This window comes from Hypanus sabinus, chromosome 12 (assembly GCF_030144855.1).
Source record: "Hypanus sabinus isolate sHypSab1 chromosome 12, sHypSab1.hap1, whole genome shotgun sequence".
NCBI lineage: Eukaryota > Metazoa > Chordata > Chondrichthyes > Myliobatiformes > Dasyatidae > Hypanus > Hypanus sabinus.
Genome location: NC_082717.1, coordinates 104,644,389 through 104,660,632, shown reverse-complemented (window position 1 = coordinate 104,660,632; position 16,244 = coordinate 104,644,389). Strand labels below are relative to the sequence as shown.

At 45.8% G+C, this 16,244-nt stretch overlaps 1 protein-coding gene across 4 annotated transcripts in view; it reads left to right on the top strand.

Moving 5' to 3' along the window:
- The window catches only part of LOC132403216 (unconventional myosin-VI), a 253,857-nt gene that overhangs the window by 164,416 nt on the left and 73,197 nt on the right, over positions 1-16,244 (top strand). For all 4 annotated transcript variants that reach the window (XM_059986609.1, XM_059986608.1, XM_059986611.1 and 1 more), the window contains 2 exons: positions 11,428-11,585; positions 13,753-13,844. In XM_059986609.1, coding sequence (XP_059842592.1) covers positions 11,428-11,585; positions 13,753-13,844 — 250 coding nt within the window. The remainder of the gene's footprint in view (positions 1-11,427; positions 11,586-13,752; positions 13,845-16,244) is intronic.

Genomic DNA, 16,244 nt, shown 5'->3' with positions numbered 1-16,244 from the left:
GAGGAGAATGGCCAGACTGGTTCTGTGGGTGAAAACGCCTGGTTAATGAGGGAGGTCAGAGGAGAATGGCCAGACTGGTTCTGTGGGTGAAAACGCCTGGTTAATGAGAGAGGTCAGAGGAGAATGGCCAGACTGGTTCTGTGGGTGAAAACGCCTGGTTAATGAGAGAGGTCAGAGGAGAATGGCCAGACTGGTTCTGTGGGTGGAAACGCCTGGTTAATGAGAGAGGTCAGAGGAGAATGGCCAGACTGGTTCTGTGGGTGAAAACAACTGGTTAATGAGGGAGGTCAGAGGAGAATGGCCAGACTGGTTCTGTGGGTGAAAACGCCTGGTTAATGAGGGAGCTCAGAGGAGAATGGCCAGACTGGTTCTGTGGGTGAAAACAACTGGTTAATGAGGGAGGTCAGAGGAGAATGGCCAGACTGGTTCTGTGGGTGAAAACGCCTGGTTAATGAGGGAGGTCAGAGGAGAATGGCCAGACTGGTTCTGTGGGTGGAAACGCCTGGTTAATGAGAGAGGTCAGAGGAGAATGGCCAGACTGGTTCTGTGGGTGAAAACGCCTGGTTAATGAGGGAGGTCAGAGGAGAATGGCCAGACTGGTTCTGTGGGTGGAAACGCCTGGTTAATGAGAGAGGTCAGAGGAGAATGGCCAGACTGGTTCTGTGGGTGAAAACGCCTGGTTAATGAGAGAGGTCAGAGGAGAATGGCCAGACTGGTTCTGTGGGTGAAAACGCCTCGTTAATGAGGGAGGTCAGAGGAGAATGGCCAGACTGGTTCTGTGGGTGAAAACGCCTCGTTAATGAGGGAGGTCAGAGGAGAATGGCCAGACTGGTTCTGTGGGTGAAAACGCCTCGTTAATGAGGGAGGTCAGAGGAGAATGGCCAGACTGGTTCTGTGGGTGAAAACGCCTGGTTAATGAGGGAGGTCAGAGGAGAATGGCCAGACTGGTTCTGTGGGTGAAAACGCTTGGTTAATGAGGGAGGTCAGAGGAGAATGGCCAGACTGGTTCTGTGGGTGAAAACACCTGGTTAATGAGGGAGGTCAGAGGAGAATGGCCAGACTGGTTCTGTGGGTGAAGACGCCTGGTTAATGAGAGAGGTCAGAGGAGAATGGCCAGACTGGTTATGTGGGTGAAAACACCTGGTTAATGAGGGAGGTCAGAGGAGAATGGCCAGACTGGTTCTGTGGGTGGAAACGCCTGGTTAATGAGAGAGGTCAGAGGAGAATGGCCAGACTGGTTCTGTGGGTGAAAACGCCTCGTTAATGTGAGAGGTCAGAGGAGAATGGCCAGACTGGTTCTGTGGGTGAAAACGCCTGGTTAATGAGCGAGGTCAGAGGAGAATGGCCAGACTGGTTCTATGGGTGAAAACGCCTGGTTAATGAGCGAGGTCAGAGGAGAATGGCCAGACTGGTTCTGTGGGTGGAAATGCCTGGTTAATGAGGGAGGTCAGAGGAGAATGGCCAGACTGGTTCTGTGGGTGAAAATGCCTGGTTAATGAGGGAGGTCAGAGGAGAATGGCCGGACTGGTTCTGTGGGTGAAGACGCCTGGTTAAGGAGAGAGGTCAGAGGAGAATGGCCAGACTGGTTCTGTGGGTGAAAACGCCTGGTTAAGGAGAGAGATCAGAGGAGAATGGCCGGACTGGTTCTGTGGGTGAAAACGCCTGGTTAATGAGGGAGGTCAGAGGAGAATGGCCAGACTGGTTCTGTGGGTGAAAACGCCTGGTTAATGAGGGAGATCAGAGGAGAATGGCCAGACTGGTTCTGTGGGTGAAAACGCCTGGTTAATGAGGGAGATCAGAGGAGAATGGCCAGACTGGTTCTGTGGGTGAAAACGCCTGGTTAAGGAGAGAGGTCAGAGGAGAATGGCCGGACTGGTTCTGTGGGTGGAAATGCCTGGTTAATGAGGGAGGTCTGAGGAGAATGGCCAGACTGGTTCTGTGGGTGGAAATGCCTGGTTAATGAGGGAGGTCTGAGGAGAATGGCCAGACTGGTTCTGTGGGTGGAAATGCCTGGTTAATGAGGGAGGTCAGAGGAGAACGGCCGGACTGGTTCTGTGGGTGAAAACGCCTGGTTAATGAGGGAGGTCTGAGGAGAATGGCCAGACTGGTTCTGTGGGTGGAAATGCCTGGTTAATGAGGGAGGTCAGAGGAGAATGGCCGGACTGGTTCTGTGGGTGAAGACGCCTGGTTAAGGAGAGAGATCAGAGGAGAATGGCCAGACTGGTTCTGTGGGTGAAAACGCCTGGTTAATGAGGGAGGTCAGAGGAGAATGGCCGGACTGGTTCTGTGGGTGGAAACGCCTGGTTAATGAGGGAGGTCAGAGGAGAATGGCCGGACTGGTTCTGTGGGTGGAAACGCCTGGTTAATGAGGGAGGTCAGAGGAGAATGGCCGGACTGGTTCAAGCTGACAGGAAGCAGAAGACCATGAGCGCAACAAAGAAATAACATCTGCCGTCCTCCAGTCCTCTGGTGCTACTCCTGTGGCCAGTGAAGACACAAAGCTCACTAGTGGCCTGGTAGAAGATACAGCAAGCACTCAAGAAGAGATGATTATCACAGGCAGTAACGGATGGAATGTGCACACGTGGAAGTACTGGATATGCCCAGTTTCCCAGCAAAGCCAGGTCCTGGGTCAATGTTCAAACCCCATTTCCAGAAAAGTTGGGATATTTTCCAAAATGCAATAAAAACAAGAATCTGTGATATGTTAATTCACATGAACCTTTATTTAACTGACAAAAGTACAAAGAAAAGATTTTCAATAGTTTTACTGACCAACTTAATTGTAATTTGTAAATGTACGCAAATTTAGAATTTGATGGCTGCAACACACTCAACAAAAGTTGGGACAGAGGCATGTTTACCATTGTGTTACATCACCTTTCCTTTTAATAACAGTTTTTAATTGTTTTGGAACTGAGGATACTAATTGTAGTAGATTTGCAATTGGAAATTTTGTCCATTCTTGCTTGATATAAGACTTCAGCTGCTCAACAGTCCGTGGTCTCCGTTGTCTGATTCTTCTCTTCATGATGTGCCATACATTTTCAATAGGAGATAGATCTGGACTGGCAGCAGGCCAGTCAAGCACACGCACTCTGTGTCTACAAAGCCACGCTGTTGTAGCCTGTGCAGAATGTGGTCTGGCATTGTCCTGCTTAAATAAGCATGGACGTCCCGGGAAGAGACACCACCTTGATGGCAACATATGTCTCTCTAAAATCCTAATATACACCTCAGAGTCAATGGTACCTTCACGTACATGCAACTCACCCATGCCGTAGGCACTGATGCACCCCCATATCATCACAGATGCTGGCTTTTGTACCTTTCGCTGATAACAATTAGGGATAGTCGTTTTCATCTTTGGCACAGAGAACGGGACATCCGTTTTTTCCAAAAACTAGCTGAAATGTGGACTCATCTGACCACAGCACACGGTTCCACAGTCTTTCGGTCCATCTAAGATGAGCTCGCCCAGAGAACCCGCCGGCGTTTCTGCATAGAGTTGATGTATGGCTTCCTCCTTGCGTAATACAGTTTCAAGTTGCATTTCTGGATGCAGCGTTGGACTGTGTTAAGTGACAATGGTTTTCTGAAGTACTCCCACGCCCAGGTGGCTATAATTGTCACAGTAGCATGACGGTTTCTTAGGCAGTGCCGCCTGAGGGCTCGAAGATCACGTGCATTCAACAGTGGTTTCCGACCTTGCCCTTTACGCACTGAGATGTCTCTGAATTCTCTGAATCTTTTCACAATATTATGTATTGTAGATGTTGAAAGACCTAAATTCTCTGCAATCCTGCATTGGGAAATGTTCCTTTTGAACTGACTAACAATTCTCTCATGAATTTTGGCACAAAGGGGTGAGCCACAACCCATCCTTGCTTGTAAAGACTGAGCCTTTGATGGACGCTACTTTTATACCCAGTCATGATACCTCACCTGCTACCAATTAGACTGCTTAATGTGGAGTCTTCCAAACCGGTGTTACCTGAATATTCTGTGCACTTTTCAATCTTATTTTAACTCTGTCCCAACTTTTGTTGAGTGTGTTGCAGCCATCAAATTCTAAATTTGTGTATATTTACAAAATACAATTAAGTTAGTCAGTAAAACTATTGGAAATCTTTTCTTTGTACTTCTGTCAGTTAAATAAGGGTTCATGTGAATTAACATATCAGAGATTTTTGTTTCTATTGCATTTTGGAAGATATCTCAACTTTTCTGGAAATGGGGTTTGTAGATTCATGCATCCATGACAGATATATTAAAGTTTGTCTCTCTTTAATGTTCTTTGACAACCAGCATACCAACATTGATCCAGGGAAACAAAGCCCCATGTGCCTTTCCGGATTGCCTGCCTGGGCTCCCCCATCGTTGGTAATTTTGTTTTCCGCAGCTCCTCTTGGGGATCCACCATGTTTCTGTTTGGAACAGTTTGCTCCATTGCTGCCTCAAAATGTCCGAGTTGAGAGCTGGATTTCCATAGACCAATTAGCGCGGTTCAACTTTATTCGCCATGTACATTTACACGTGTGAGGAATTTGGTCAGGCCATGACTGCGTTCAACAAAAAAAAACATTCAGCAGTTTTAAATAATAAAGAATTGCATATATAAAATGTGTGTGTATATAAAAAAAACTAATAAAGTTACAGGTTAAAGGATGTATATGGAATAAAATGAACATATGTGCCAGCATGTGTTTACAATATAAATAGATTCTAAGATGTGGGTTGAAAGTGTTCACAGTGCAGTGATGGGATGGAGCAGGGGCCATGGTTGATCAGATTATGACCATTAGACATAGGAGCAAAATTAGGCTGTTTGACCCATGGAATCTGCTCTGCTGTTCCATCATGGCAGATTCAGTATCCCTCTCGACTCCATTCTCTTGCCTTCTCCCTGTAACCTTTGACGCCCTTACCTATCAAGAACCTATCAACCTCCGCAGATCCAATGACTTGGCCTCTGCAGCCATCTGTGGCAATGAATTTCACAGATTCACCACCCTCTGGCTAAAGAAGTTCCTCCGCCCCTGTTCTAAAGGGGCACCTTCTATTCTGAGGCTGTCTCTTCTGGTCCTAGGCTCCCCCATTACAGGAAACATCCTCTCCACACCCACTCTACCAAGACCTTTGAATATTTGATAGCTTTCAATGAGATCCCCATACCCCAAATTCCTGTAAACTTCAGCGAATACAGGCCCAGAGCCATCAAATGCCCAAACCTTAGATTTACCAGACAGTTCTCCCCCACCCCACCATGCCAACCTATTCCTCACTGCTTCTCCTTCTAAGATTCTAGTTATTCCAAGCCATTGTCCGAGATAGGTCCTGAAGCATCTTGGGACTTCCGTTATGTTAAAGGTGCTATGTAAATGTGGAAAGCTGGGGCTGAAGTTTAAAGGTTAGCTGGGCATTGTTCCTTTAACCTGTTTAGTGTTTGTTCTCTATCTCTCAATTGTATTCTGGCATAATTTAAAAGCAAATAAAGATCTGCTTTTTGAAGGTTTAGTATCAGTTATGGCATAGTTCCCAGTACACCTCAAGGATGCTGTCTTCCCAGATTAAACATTTCTATTAATTTTCTTTCTCCAAAAGAGGCTATCTCTTGGGAAAAGTGATCTGAATACCTGTCAGTAAAGACACCATCTGTATTGAATTTCTGTATTAAGAGACGTTAAACAGTGTAATTGTGGCATTCAGCTACAGAATATCATCAATACCCTGCCCTTGTCCAACCACATAGTCTTCATGGCCAACAAAGCACATCAATATCTCGATTTCCTCAAGAAGCTGAAGAAATTTCACGTGTCCCCTTTGACCCTCATCAAATTTTAACAAAGCACCATGGGAAGCATCCTATCCAGACATATCACAGCTTGGTATGTCATCTGCCCATGAAGACAAGAAACTGCAGACTTCAGCTCGTCATGAAAACCAGTCTCCTCTCCATCGTCTCTGTACACTTCCCTTTGCCTTGGTAAAGTGGTCAGCACAATCAAAGTCCCCACCCACATCAAGACGTTCGAAATACAGAAAGCCTACAGCACAATACAGGCCCTTCAGCCCACAAGGTTGTGCCAAACATGTCCCTACTACTGTAGAAATTACTAGGCTTACCTATAGCCCTCTATTTTACTAAGCTCCATGTACCTATCCAAAAGTCTCTTAAAAGATACTATTGTATCTGCCTCCACCACCGTTGCCGGTAGCCCATTCCACACACTCACCACTTTCTGAGTAAAAAACTTACCCCTGACATCTCCTCTGTACCTTCTCCCCAGCACCCTAAACCTGTGTCCTCTTGTGGCAACCATTTCAACCCTGGGGAAAAACCTCTGACTATCCACACGATCAATGCCTCTCATCATCTTGTACACCTCTATCAGGTCACCCCTCATCCTCCGTTGCTCCAAGGAGAAAAGGCCGAGTTCACTCAACCTATTCTCATAAGGCATGCTCCCCAATCCAGGCAACATCCTTGTAAATCTCCTCTGCACCCTTTCTATGGTTTCCACGTCCTTCCTGTAGTGAGGCGACCAGAACTGAGCACAGTACTCCAATCACTAGGAGTAAGGGTCCCAGAACAGATCCCTGAGGCACTCCACTGGTCACCGACCTCCATGCAGAATATGACCAGTCTACAACCACTCTTTGCCCTCTGTGGGCAAGCCAGTTCTGGATCCACAAAGCAATTTCCCCTTGGATCCCATGTCTCCTTACTTTCTCAATAAGTCTTGCATGGGGTACCTTATCAAATGCCTTGCTGAAATCCATATACACTTCATCTACTGCTCTTCCTTCATCAATGTGTTTAGTCACATCCTCAAAAAATTCTATCAGTAAGGCACGACCTGCCCTTGACAAAGCCATGCTGAATATCCCTAATCATATTATACCTCTCCAAATGTTGATCAATCCTGCGTCTCAGGATCTTCTCCATCAACTTACCAACCACTGAAGTAAGATTCACTGGTCTATAATTTCCAGAGCTATCTCTACTCCCTTTCTTGAATAAGGGAACAACATCCACAACCCTCCAATCCTCTGGAGCCTCTCTTGTCCCCATTGATGATGCAAAGATCATCACCAGAGGCTCAGCAATCTCCTCCCACAGTAGCCTGGGGTACATCTCATCTAGTCCCTGCGATTTATCCAACTTGATGCTTTGTAAAAGCTCCAACACATCCTCTTTCTTAATATCTGCATGCTCAAGCTTTTCAGTCTGCTGCAAGACATCGCTACAATCACTAAGGTTCTTTTACATAGTGAATACTGAAGTAAAGTTTTCATTAAGTACCTCTGCTATTTGGAACATAGAATAGTACAGCACAGTACAGGCCCTTTGGCCCACAATATTGTGCCAACCCTTACACCCTGCCTCCCATATAACCACCCACCTTAAATTCCTCCATATATCTCCGGTTCCATACACACTTTCCCACTGTCACACTTGACAGGTCCTATTCTTTCACACCTTATCCTCTTGCTCTTCACATACTTGTTGAATGCCTTGGGGTTTTCCTTAATCCTGCCTGACAAGGACTTCTCACGACCCCTTCTGGCTCTCTTAATTTCCTTCTTAAGCTCCTTCCTAGTAGCCTTACAATCTTCTGGATATCTAACATTACCTAGCTCTCTGAACCTTTTGTAAGCTTTTCTTTTCTTCTTGACTAGATCTATTACATCCTTTGAACATCACAGTTCCTGTACGTTACCATAACTTCCCTGTCTCATTGGAACCTGCCTGTACAGAACTCCACACAAATGCCCCCTGAATATTTGCCATATTTCTTCCGTACTTTTCCCTGAGAACATGTGCTTCCAAATTAAGCCTCCAATTTCCTGCCTGATAGCTTCATAATTCCCCTTACTCTAATTAAACGCTTTTCTAACTTGTCTGTTCCAGTCTCTCTCCAATGCTATTGTAAAGGAGATAGAATTATGATCACTATCTCCAAAATGCTCTCGCACTGAGAGAACTGACACCTGACTAGGTTCATTTCCCAAAACCAAATCAAGTACAGCCTCTCCTCTTGTAGGCTTATCTACATACTGTGTCAAGAAACCTTCCTTGACACAGCTAACAAACTCCACCCCATCTAAACCCCTTGCTCTAGGGAGATGCCAATTGATATTTCGGAACTTAAAATCTCCCATCACGACAACTCTGTTATTATTACACCTTTCCAGGATCTGTTTCCCTATCTGCTCCTCGATATCCCTGTTACTATTGGGCAGCCTATAAAAAAAACACAGTAAAGTTATTGACCCCTTCCTGTTCCTAACCTCCACCCACAGAAACTCCGTAGACAATCCCTCCATGGTGTCCACCTTTTCTGCAGCCTATCTCTGATCAACAGTGCCATGCCCCCACCTCTTTTGCCTCCCTCCTTGTCCTTTCTGAAACATCTAAAACCCGGCAATCGAAGTAACCATTCCTGTCCCTGAGCCATCTAAGTTTCTGTAATGGCCACCACATCATATCTCCAAGTACGTTCTCCCTTCACTTCTTCTCCCCCCCACCCCCTCCACTGGACAGCAGATAGAAAAGGTGGCAAATACCTACCACCTGGCTTGATGCCATCTTCCATTCTGCTGTGAAAAAAAAATTGAACGATTCCTTAGTGCGATGAGATGGGCTCTTAGCCTGACAATCGCCATTGCTGTTTGCCTGCACTGCACTTCCTCTGCAAAACTATATTCTGAATCCTGACCATTCACCAGTTCACGTTTGTCAAGTTCCTCATCATCACCCTCCCATCTTTAAAGCTTAGTGGTTTGCAGGAAAGTTCATTATAATATTGTATAACGCCTAATAAGGATATAAAGAAAGGTTCCACCTAGATTACTGACGTCCAAACATACAAATGGGTTCCCATAATATCAAATTCAAAGTCCAACATATCCATGCTTGCTCCTGTGAATGGAAGGAACGGTTTCATCCTCCCATCCACTTTTAGTAGTTGTTCTTTCGCCATCGTTACTCAAAGTAGCCGTGAGGTAGAGTTGCTGCCCCATTAAACACTGTTAGACCACATTTGGAATATTGTGCTCAGTTCTGCTTGTCTCCTTTTCAGAAAGATGTGCAGACGAGATTTACCAGGACGCTGCCTGGACTAGAGACAATGTCTTGTGAGGATAGGTTGAGTAAGCTGGGGCTTTCCTCATTGGAGTGAAGGAGGGTGAGAGGTGTACAAAGTCATAAGAGGCATAGATCAAGTGGATAGACTTTTTCTTCTCAGGGCAGAAATGGCTAATACCAGAGAGGATAATTTTAAGGTGAGTAGGAGAAAGTTGTACAGTAGGAGGGAAATGAGAAATAAGTTCTTTACACATGGTGTTGGGTGAGTGGAATGCCCTGCTAAGAGAGGTGGTTGAGTCAGATTGATCAGGGCATTTAAGACACTTGTAGATAGGCACACGGATGATTTAAAAAAAATCGAATGGAGAGCTCTGCAGGAAGGAAGGGCGTGATTGATCTTGGAGTAGGTTGGTGGGTCAGTAATGGTGGGGACTGTAATGGTCTGTGTTCTTTCTTTGCAATCTTGTGACAATCCGATAGCATTCATTACAAAAGTGTGGCTGCCATGACGTGTGATTTGTGTATTTTCTGACTTGCGGACAAAATTGACTTAAGAAAGTCTATGAATGTGGGACTTGTTCGTTACCTGAGGCATCAGTAGTGAGGGAAAACCTTCTACTGAGGCACTGCCAAAGCCTCGAGCTCACCAAGGTGTTGTGGGACCGTGAGTTGGTTGGAGAACTGGGTGATCGTTTTCAACTGTCCTCAGACTTTGATGAGGATGACTCAACATCAGAACTCGTGTTTGAAAAGCCGTGATGGTCTGTTCTTTCCTCTTGTTTTTGGTATCTGGTATTGTAATTGACGTGTGCTCGATTGGGAGATGGTGAACTTGAGGGTGCAAGGGGCTCTGTTGAATTACCTGGTTGATAGCAGCTGACACCCAGGAGTATTTCTGATAATAATCCGTTTCTATGACAGCTCCAGTCGTGCCGTGTTGTTCAAATGAAATTTTAAAGTGGAGTGTTGAATATTGTATTACAAAATGCAGCCTTGTGAATGTTAGTCATAATTCTCTGTAGCAAATATTGAGCTCTGAGTTTTCAAATTAGGCATTCTTCATCGAAAGAATAATTTGGTCACGGACAGTGACAGCACTTGGCGGGCTGGTGCTGTGGTGAAGTGGAAAGGCATATTGATGAGATGATTAAACCTCTTTTTTTTTCTTTTATCAATTAACAATGCAATACTTTTGCAGAATGTATTAACGGGATTATTGTCGAGGGCAGTGTCTGGTTGGAGTGTGGCTTTATTTTTTTCTGCATGTTCTGGATAAATTCCACTTCGCCTTGTTCTTGTACAGAGTTATGAAATCACATAGCCCTGGAAAGTAAAATTCAGTACATAAAGACCATAAGACATAGGAGCAGAATTAGGCCATTCAGCCCGTCAAGTCTGCTCCACCATTCCATCATGGCTGACTTATTATCCCCCTCAAGCCCATTCTTCTACCTTCTCCCTATAAACCGTGACACTGACTAATATTTGTATATCTGTGCACTTGTAATGCTACTGTGATGCTGAAATTTCCTTTGGCATCAATAAAGTATCTATCTAATCAATAATCTGTCAACCTGCAGTTTAAATATATCCAATGACTTGGCCTCTGCAGCATCCTTGGCAATGAATTCAACAGATTCTCCACCTCTGGCTAAAGAAATTCCTCCTCGTCTCTGTTTTAAATACGGATCCCTCTATTCTGAGGCTGTGCCCTCTGGTCCTCGACTTTTCCACTACTGGGAAAAACCCTCTCCACGCCCATTTTCTCTTGACCCGTCAATATCTGATACATTTCATTGAGATCCCCCCCCCCCACCCCACCCCATTCTTTTAAACTCCAGCGCGTACAGGCCCCGAGCTCTTCCTAGGTTAACACTTTCTTTCCCTCCTCTGGGCCCTCCCCAATGCCAGCGGGGAGATGCGGGGCCCAAATCTGCTTTGAATCCTCCAAGTGCGGTCTGGCCTGAAATCTGTGGTGTTGCTGATTGGGATCTGACCTGTGCTGGGCTGCAGGTTTGGGAGACTGATCAATAAGGGGTCAGCTGAGGTAGAGCGGGGAGGGGGTGATGTTAGAGTTGGGAAATGGGGAGGAAGTGCGATGGATGGTTTCAGAAACCGACTGGAGAAAATGGCCAAAGAAAGAGGCTTTTCCATCATAGGTCAGCCAATCAGCTTTGGCCCGTTGATCAGTGTGGTATGTCTGTGAACCCTTCTGGAAGGCAGAAGCATTTTAAGATTTATGGTCAGGCAGGCTGGTTTTGACATCAGTGGTCATGTTCAGAACCGAAAGATGTTTGATTGTTTGTGAATGAAAGCCTGCTCTGCTGTTTTTTTAGGGTACCTTTAAAAGTGGAACAGGCAAACAACGCTCGGGATGCTTTGGCCAAAGCCGTTTACAGCCATCTTTTCGACCACGTTGTGAAGCGGGTCAATCAGTGCTTTCCATTTGAGACCTCCAATTTCTTCATCGGAGTCCTGGACATTGCCGGCTTTGGTGAGTTTTCATTCCTCCGGCCATGTCTGTGTTGGTTTCCTGCAAGTGTCCCAGCTTCTCATCGCGCCCCAGAGACGGGCAGGTTAGGGTTTTGTTAGCTCTGGGAACGCTAGGCTGACGGCGGGAGCGTGGGGACCGTGTTGGTCGTTGACGCGGGCGGCGCATAGCGTTGCACGTCTCAGTGCGCCCGTGAGAAGTAAAGCTAATCTTTCTGGACAGCACGGGAGCGCAGTGGACAGCAGGTCACTTTACAGCACCGCAGGCTCGGGTTTGCTTGCCGCCGCCGCCGTCTGAAAGGAGTTTGTACCTTCTCCCCGTAACCCCATGGCTGTCCTCTGGGCACTCTAGGTTCTTCCCACATTCCCAAGCAGGTTAATCGCTCACACAGCTGTAACTGGGTTGCGTAGGCTCATTGGGCCGAAAGGGTCTGTAACTGTGCTGTATCTCTGAGGTAAAACAAATTCTAAATGTTTTTTTGTATTAACTTTTGTTCTGTACCTATATGATTTGTTTGACCACAGTGCAGTCTGCTGATAATACCTTTAATGCAATTAATTTTAAATTATTTATTAATTTGTTTTGAACTAAGTGGAATGGGAATTCAGTGCTCAAAATAACCTTGAGTTGTTGGAGGAATAGAGTTAATCTATCCAATTAGGACACCAAGGAAGCAGGTCTGGGAAATGTCAGTGTTGGTAAAATCGGATTCCCATCATCTGAGATTGGAATTTTAAGATGAACGATTAGCCTGCTGGGATTCTGTGAGTATAGCACCAGGCATCCACGTTAAGTAATAAATTGCTTCATAAATTATAATTATGAATTATTAAGGTTCATAATTCAATGCAAAAATCGCCAAGGTGCCACTGAACGCAGTGTTCAGAACAGTTATAACAAAAGGCCGTTTGCTTGAAAGTTCAGGTATGTGGTTAATAGATGTAGTTTCACATCATGGGTTTTAGCTGTGGGTAATTACTCACAGCTCATGGATAAAGCATCACTTACACCGCCCCCCTCTCACAATTTCACTGCCCAGAATTTCTGCCCACTCTTGCTCTCTCACAACCTGTGCACCATTCATTCATACCCCACTTTGGCCGCCACTGCCCCCCGCCCCTCCCCCCACCTTCCCGTTATCACCTTTCTCCCAGACCCTGTTCAGTTGGGCTGGAGGGAGTGAGCAGCAGCAGTGTCTGGGATGGAGGATCACTGCTGCTGGTGAGTCTGTGTATCATCCAGTTTTTCCTGCCCCATCCCCTCACCCTTCCTGTCTCTAACTCGCCTACTCGCCCCTCACACACGTTGCATCTCTGAAAGCTAGGAACTGGGGGTTAATTTGTAGCAGCGACTGGAAATGGAGCCAGCCTGAGCAGTCACTGGAGCTCTCCTCCGGTGGTTTTATTAATTAAAGAAATTAATAATGAAGATGAAAGCATGCTAGGTAATTGAGCATCAAAGTTCTGATTTGGAGATGATCTTTTACGAAACCATGGCAACATCATTTCAATTAGCACCTGACCCTGAGGGAGAGAGAGAAAGTCTGGGGCAGGCAGGAAGGAAGAGACATTTGAGTAGTAAAGAGGAATTTTGAATTGACATTGGGAGGGATAAGATGCTGTGGAGAGGTGCCACATTGGTCGTGAGGAGAGTGACGTGGGCTCCGGAGGTACGATGAAAGGCAGGATTACGAGGGGGGGGGGAAGCGAAAGTATTCCTGATGAAACTCACTTCCTCTGCAAAAGGTCCAGAAATTTTTGAAAATTTATTCTGTGTTTCCCAGCGTTTGTAATGGGTCCAGCTGCTGTATGAAGCTAACTCGCCCACTGTAGTGGGAACCAGTGCATTTGCCACCATTATGCAATTGGTTTGGCTATTTTTGTCAAACCTTTTGACAAGTCTTGAGTGTTGTGGTTTCCAGACTAGAAAGCCAGAGTCAATTAGACAGATAAATTCACATTGACGCTTGCTTGTGTGGGAATGGGACCGGGACACAGAAGACATCCCCGCAGCTGGAAAGCACAAGGTAGCAAGGGAGCTGTCTTGCCCGTTTTATTTGATAAAAGTCACGGGTACAGCTGCAGACCCTTGAGATTGTGGGAAGCGCTTTATTGTTCATGGGCACCTCTCTGGTTGTACTTCTGACCTCTTTTGGTTTGTGTTTCAACAGAGTACTTTGAGCACAATAGTTTTGAACAGTTCTGCATTAACTATTGCAATGAGAAGCTGCAGCAGTTCTTCAACGAAAGGATCCTCAAAGAGGTAAAACCCGCTCTTGTGTTTAAACCTAGACTAGATTCAACGTGGGAAAAAGACAGGGGTTCAGTATTACCAGGGAAACCAGTCGGTCTCTTATTTTGCTCTTGGGAGGGTCTGCCTCAGGTTTGCTGTTTAACAGTTTACAGCGGGAGGGGTGCAGGTGGGTGGAATCCCTTTTCAGAAACTGTGCAGATTTCAAACCCACCTTTCAAATCTACTCCTCAGTTTTTTTTTTCTCCAGTCCTGCCGAAGGGTCTCGGCCCAAAACACCGACTGTCCATAGACGCTGCCTGGCCTGCTGAGCTCCTCCAGCAATTTGTGTCTGTTGCTCGGACTTCCAACATCTGCAGACTTCCTCTTGTTTGTAGTCGTTGGCAAGTTGGACAAATTATATTCAGACAGTGGAGCTGTGCGACGCCTGACATTTCACATCATTTTCAGGCTGTGGTGTTAGAACTGTTAATGGAGTTCAACGCAGTCTGATGCAGATTCATTAATGCTAACTGTTAGCATAGCCATAGCTGGAGTACAGCAGTGTGGTGGCGCAGTTTTATGGGGTAAATGATGAGGGCAGCTGTTTGACCTTAGTGAACTGGAGGGCGCCCTGTTTCAGAAGCGATTTGTCGCTGGCGATGTGTTATAGCATATGTGCACGTGTTACTTGCTGACCTCCCAAGATGTAATGGTGATAGAGCTCACTGAGCCTGCTGCTCCTTGTTCTCAATGTCCTCTCTCCTTTTGCTCTTTTAACTGTCTTTCTGTTCCTCTGCTGACCACCACCTTGTCTGTCCATCTGCGTGGTGTAAGTGATGGGCCGCTTGCCTTTGTATGGAAGGGAATAAAACTATTAATGTCAGCACTTGCATCTGAAGTGGGAGCTGTCGTGGTCAGAGGCTCATTTCTCAGCATTGCCCTTATTTTTTCCCCCTTTTGTTTATTTTGTTTAAAGGAAACATTGAGAAAACCTCTTTAGCTCTATCAAACCAAAACCATCACCACGTCTTCAGTTTTTTTATCCCCCAGGCAGTCCATCAGAACTGCTCGAGCCGTTCAGTTTACAAAGACAGTGGCATGTACGAATACAGCGGCTTCTCGGGGGGGGGGGGGGGCAACCAAAAGGTGTTTTTTTTTTCTCTTTGAAAAATTAGATTTTTACAATCCAAAGACAATTCTACTCTAAGAACATCAGGTACCGCAGGGCTAGTCTGTCGGCGAGCTGCTGGACTGGTGGAGCCGGCCGGGGTGTTGTAGGGGACAGTTTGTGTACTGAGGGGCTGACAGGGCTGCAGACCCCGTAGCTGTCTGCTGCTCGGAAGCATCGGGAGTGGGTGCAGCAAAACCGTGGGAGGTTGTCTCGGACATTTTCACTTGCGATTGTACGACTCTGTTGGACGGTGATAATGTAAGTTGCTCAAGGCCTGTTACCCCTGTCTGGCGGTGGGATAGTCAACATGGGAGCTGTGTAGCGGGAACTAGGCCTCAAGCCTCAGGCTTGCCTGCTTCTGCAGGCTAGGTGAGAGATGTGGAAGCGCTGCAGCGTGGGTGAGCTCATCTGGGGCTTGGCCTTGCCCGTTGGTGCTGCCCTCTTATGTTCAAACGGTGGAAAGACAGGCTGGAATGCATGCGTCTGCACACTGCAGGGAGACGGTACCATCGATCGCTGGGCACTGTCACCAGGGTCATGGACTACGTATATTTTTCTCAAATGCATATGCTTCTGTGATTGATATTTTTATTATTACTCGCTTTCTTTTTGATGTTTGCTTGCTATTTCGAATGTTTTGCACCTTGGCCCCAGAGGAACACTGTCTCATTCAGTTGTATCTATGGTTTGAATGATAATTAAACTCAATTTGATTTGAGATCAAGAGCTCTAGTTAGCCCCTCCCCCTTTACTGTGCTCACTGTAAACACTTTAAACTGTTTTTTTAATAATTCTGCTTACATGGGGAATGCATGCGTTATTTATTCACTTATGCAGATTTTAATGCAAATCCATCATTTAATGTATAACTTTACTCATTTATTTTAAATTTAAATATAATTCTTTACTCTTTATAATAGTTGAATTTTTTTTTGTTGCATGTAACACCCTGACTAACGTGCCACAGACAAATTTCTAAAACGTAAATGTATAAGGTAAATAAAGTTGACCCTCGGTCCTTGAGTCAGACTGCACAGCCGCACAATGACTTCCCACAAGCAAGTGCCACAGCAATGCAGTCAGAGTTTGTGGTGACGGCAGAGAGGTGTGCAGTGATGTGACAGTGAAGAGTAACCATTTATACTTAAGGACTGCACACAGGACGTGTGGCTGATTGCCAAAATCAGCGCGTTTATTCGTGCAGCTCAACCTGTGGATGTTTGATAATTTTGTATTGATGTGATTGATCAAAGTTCTTG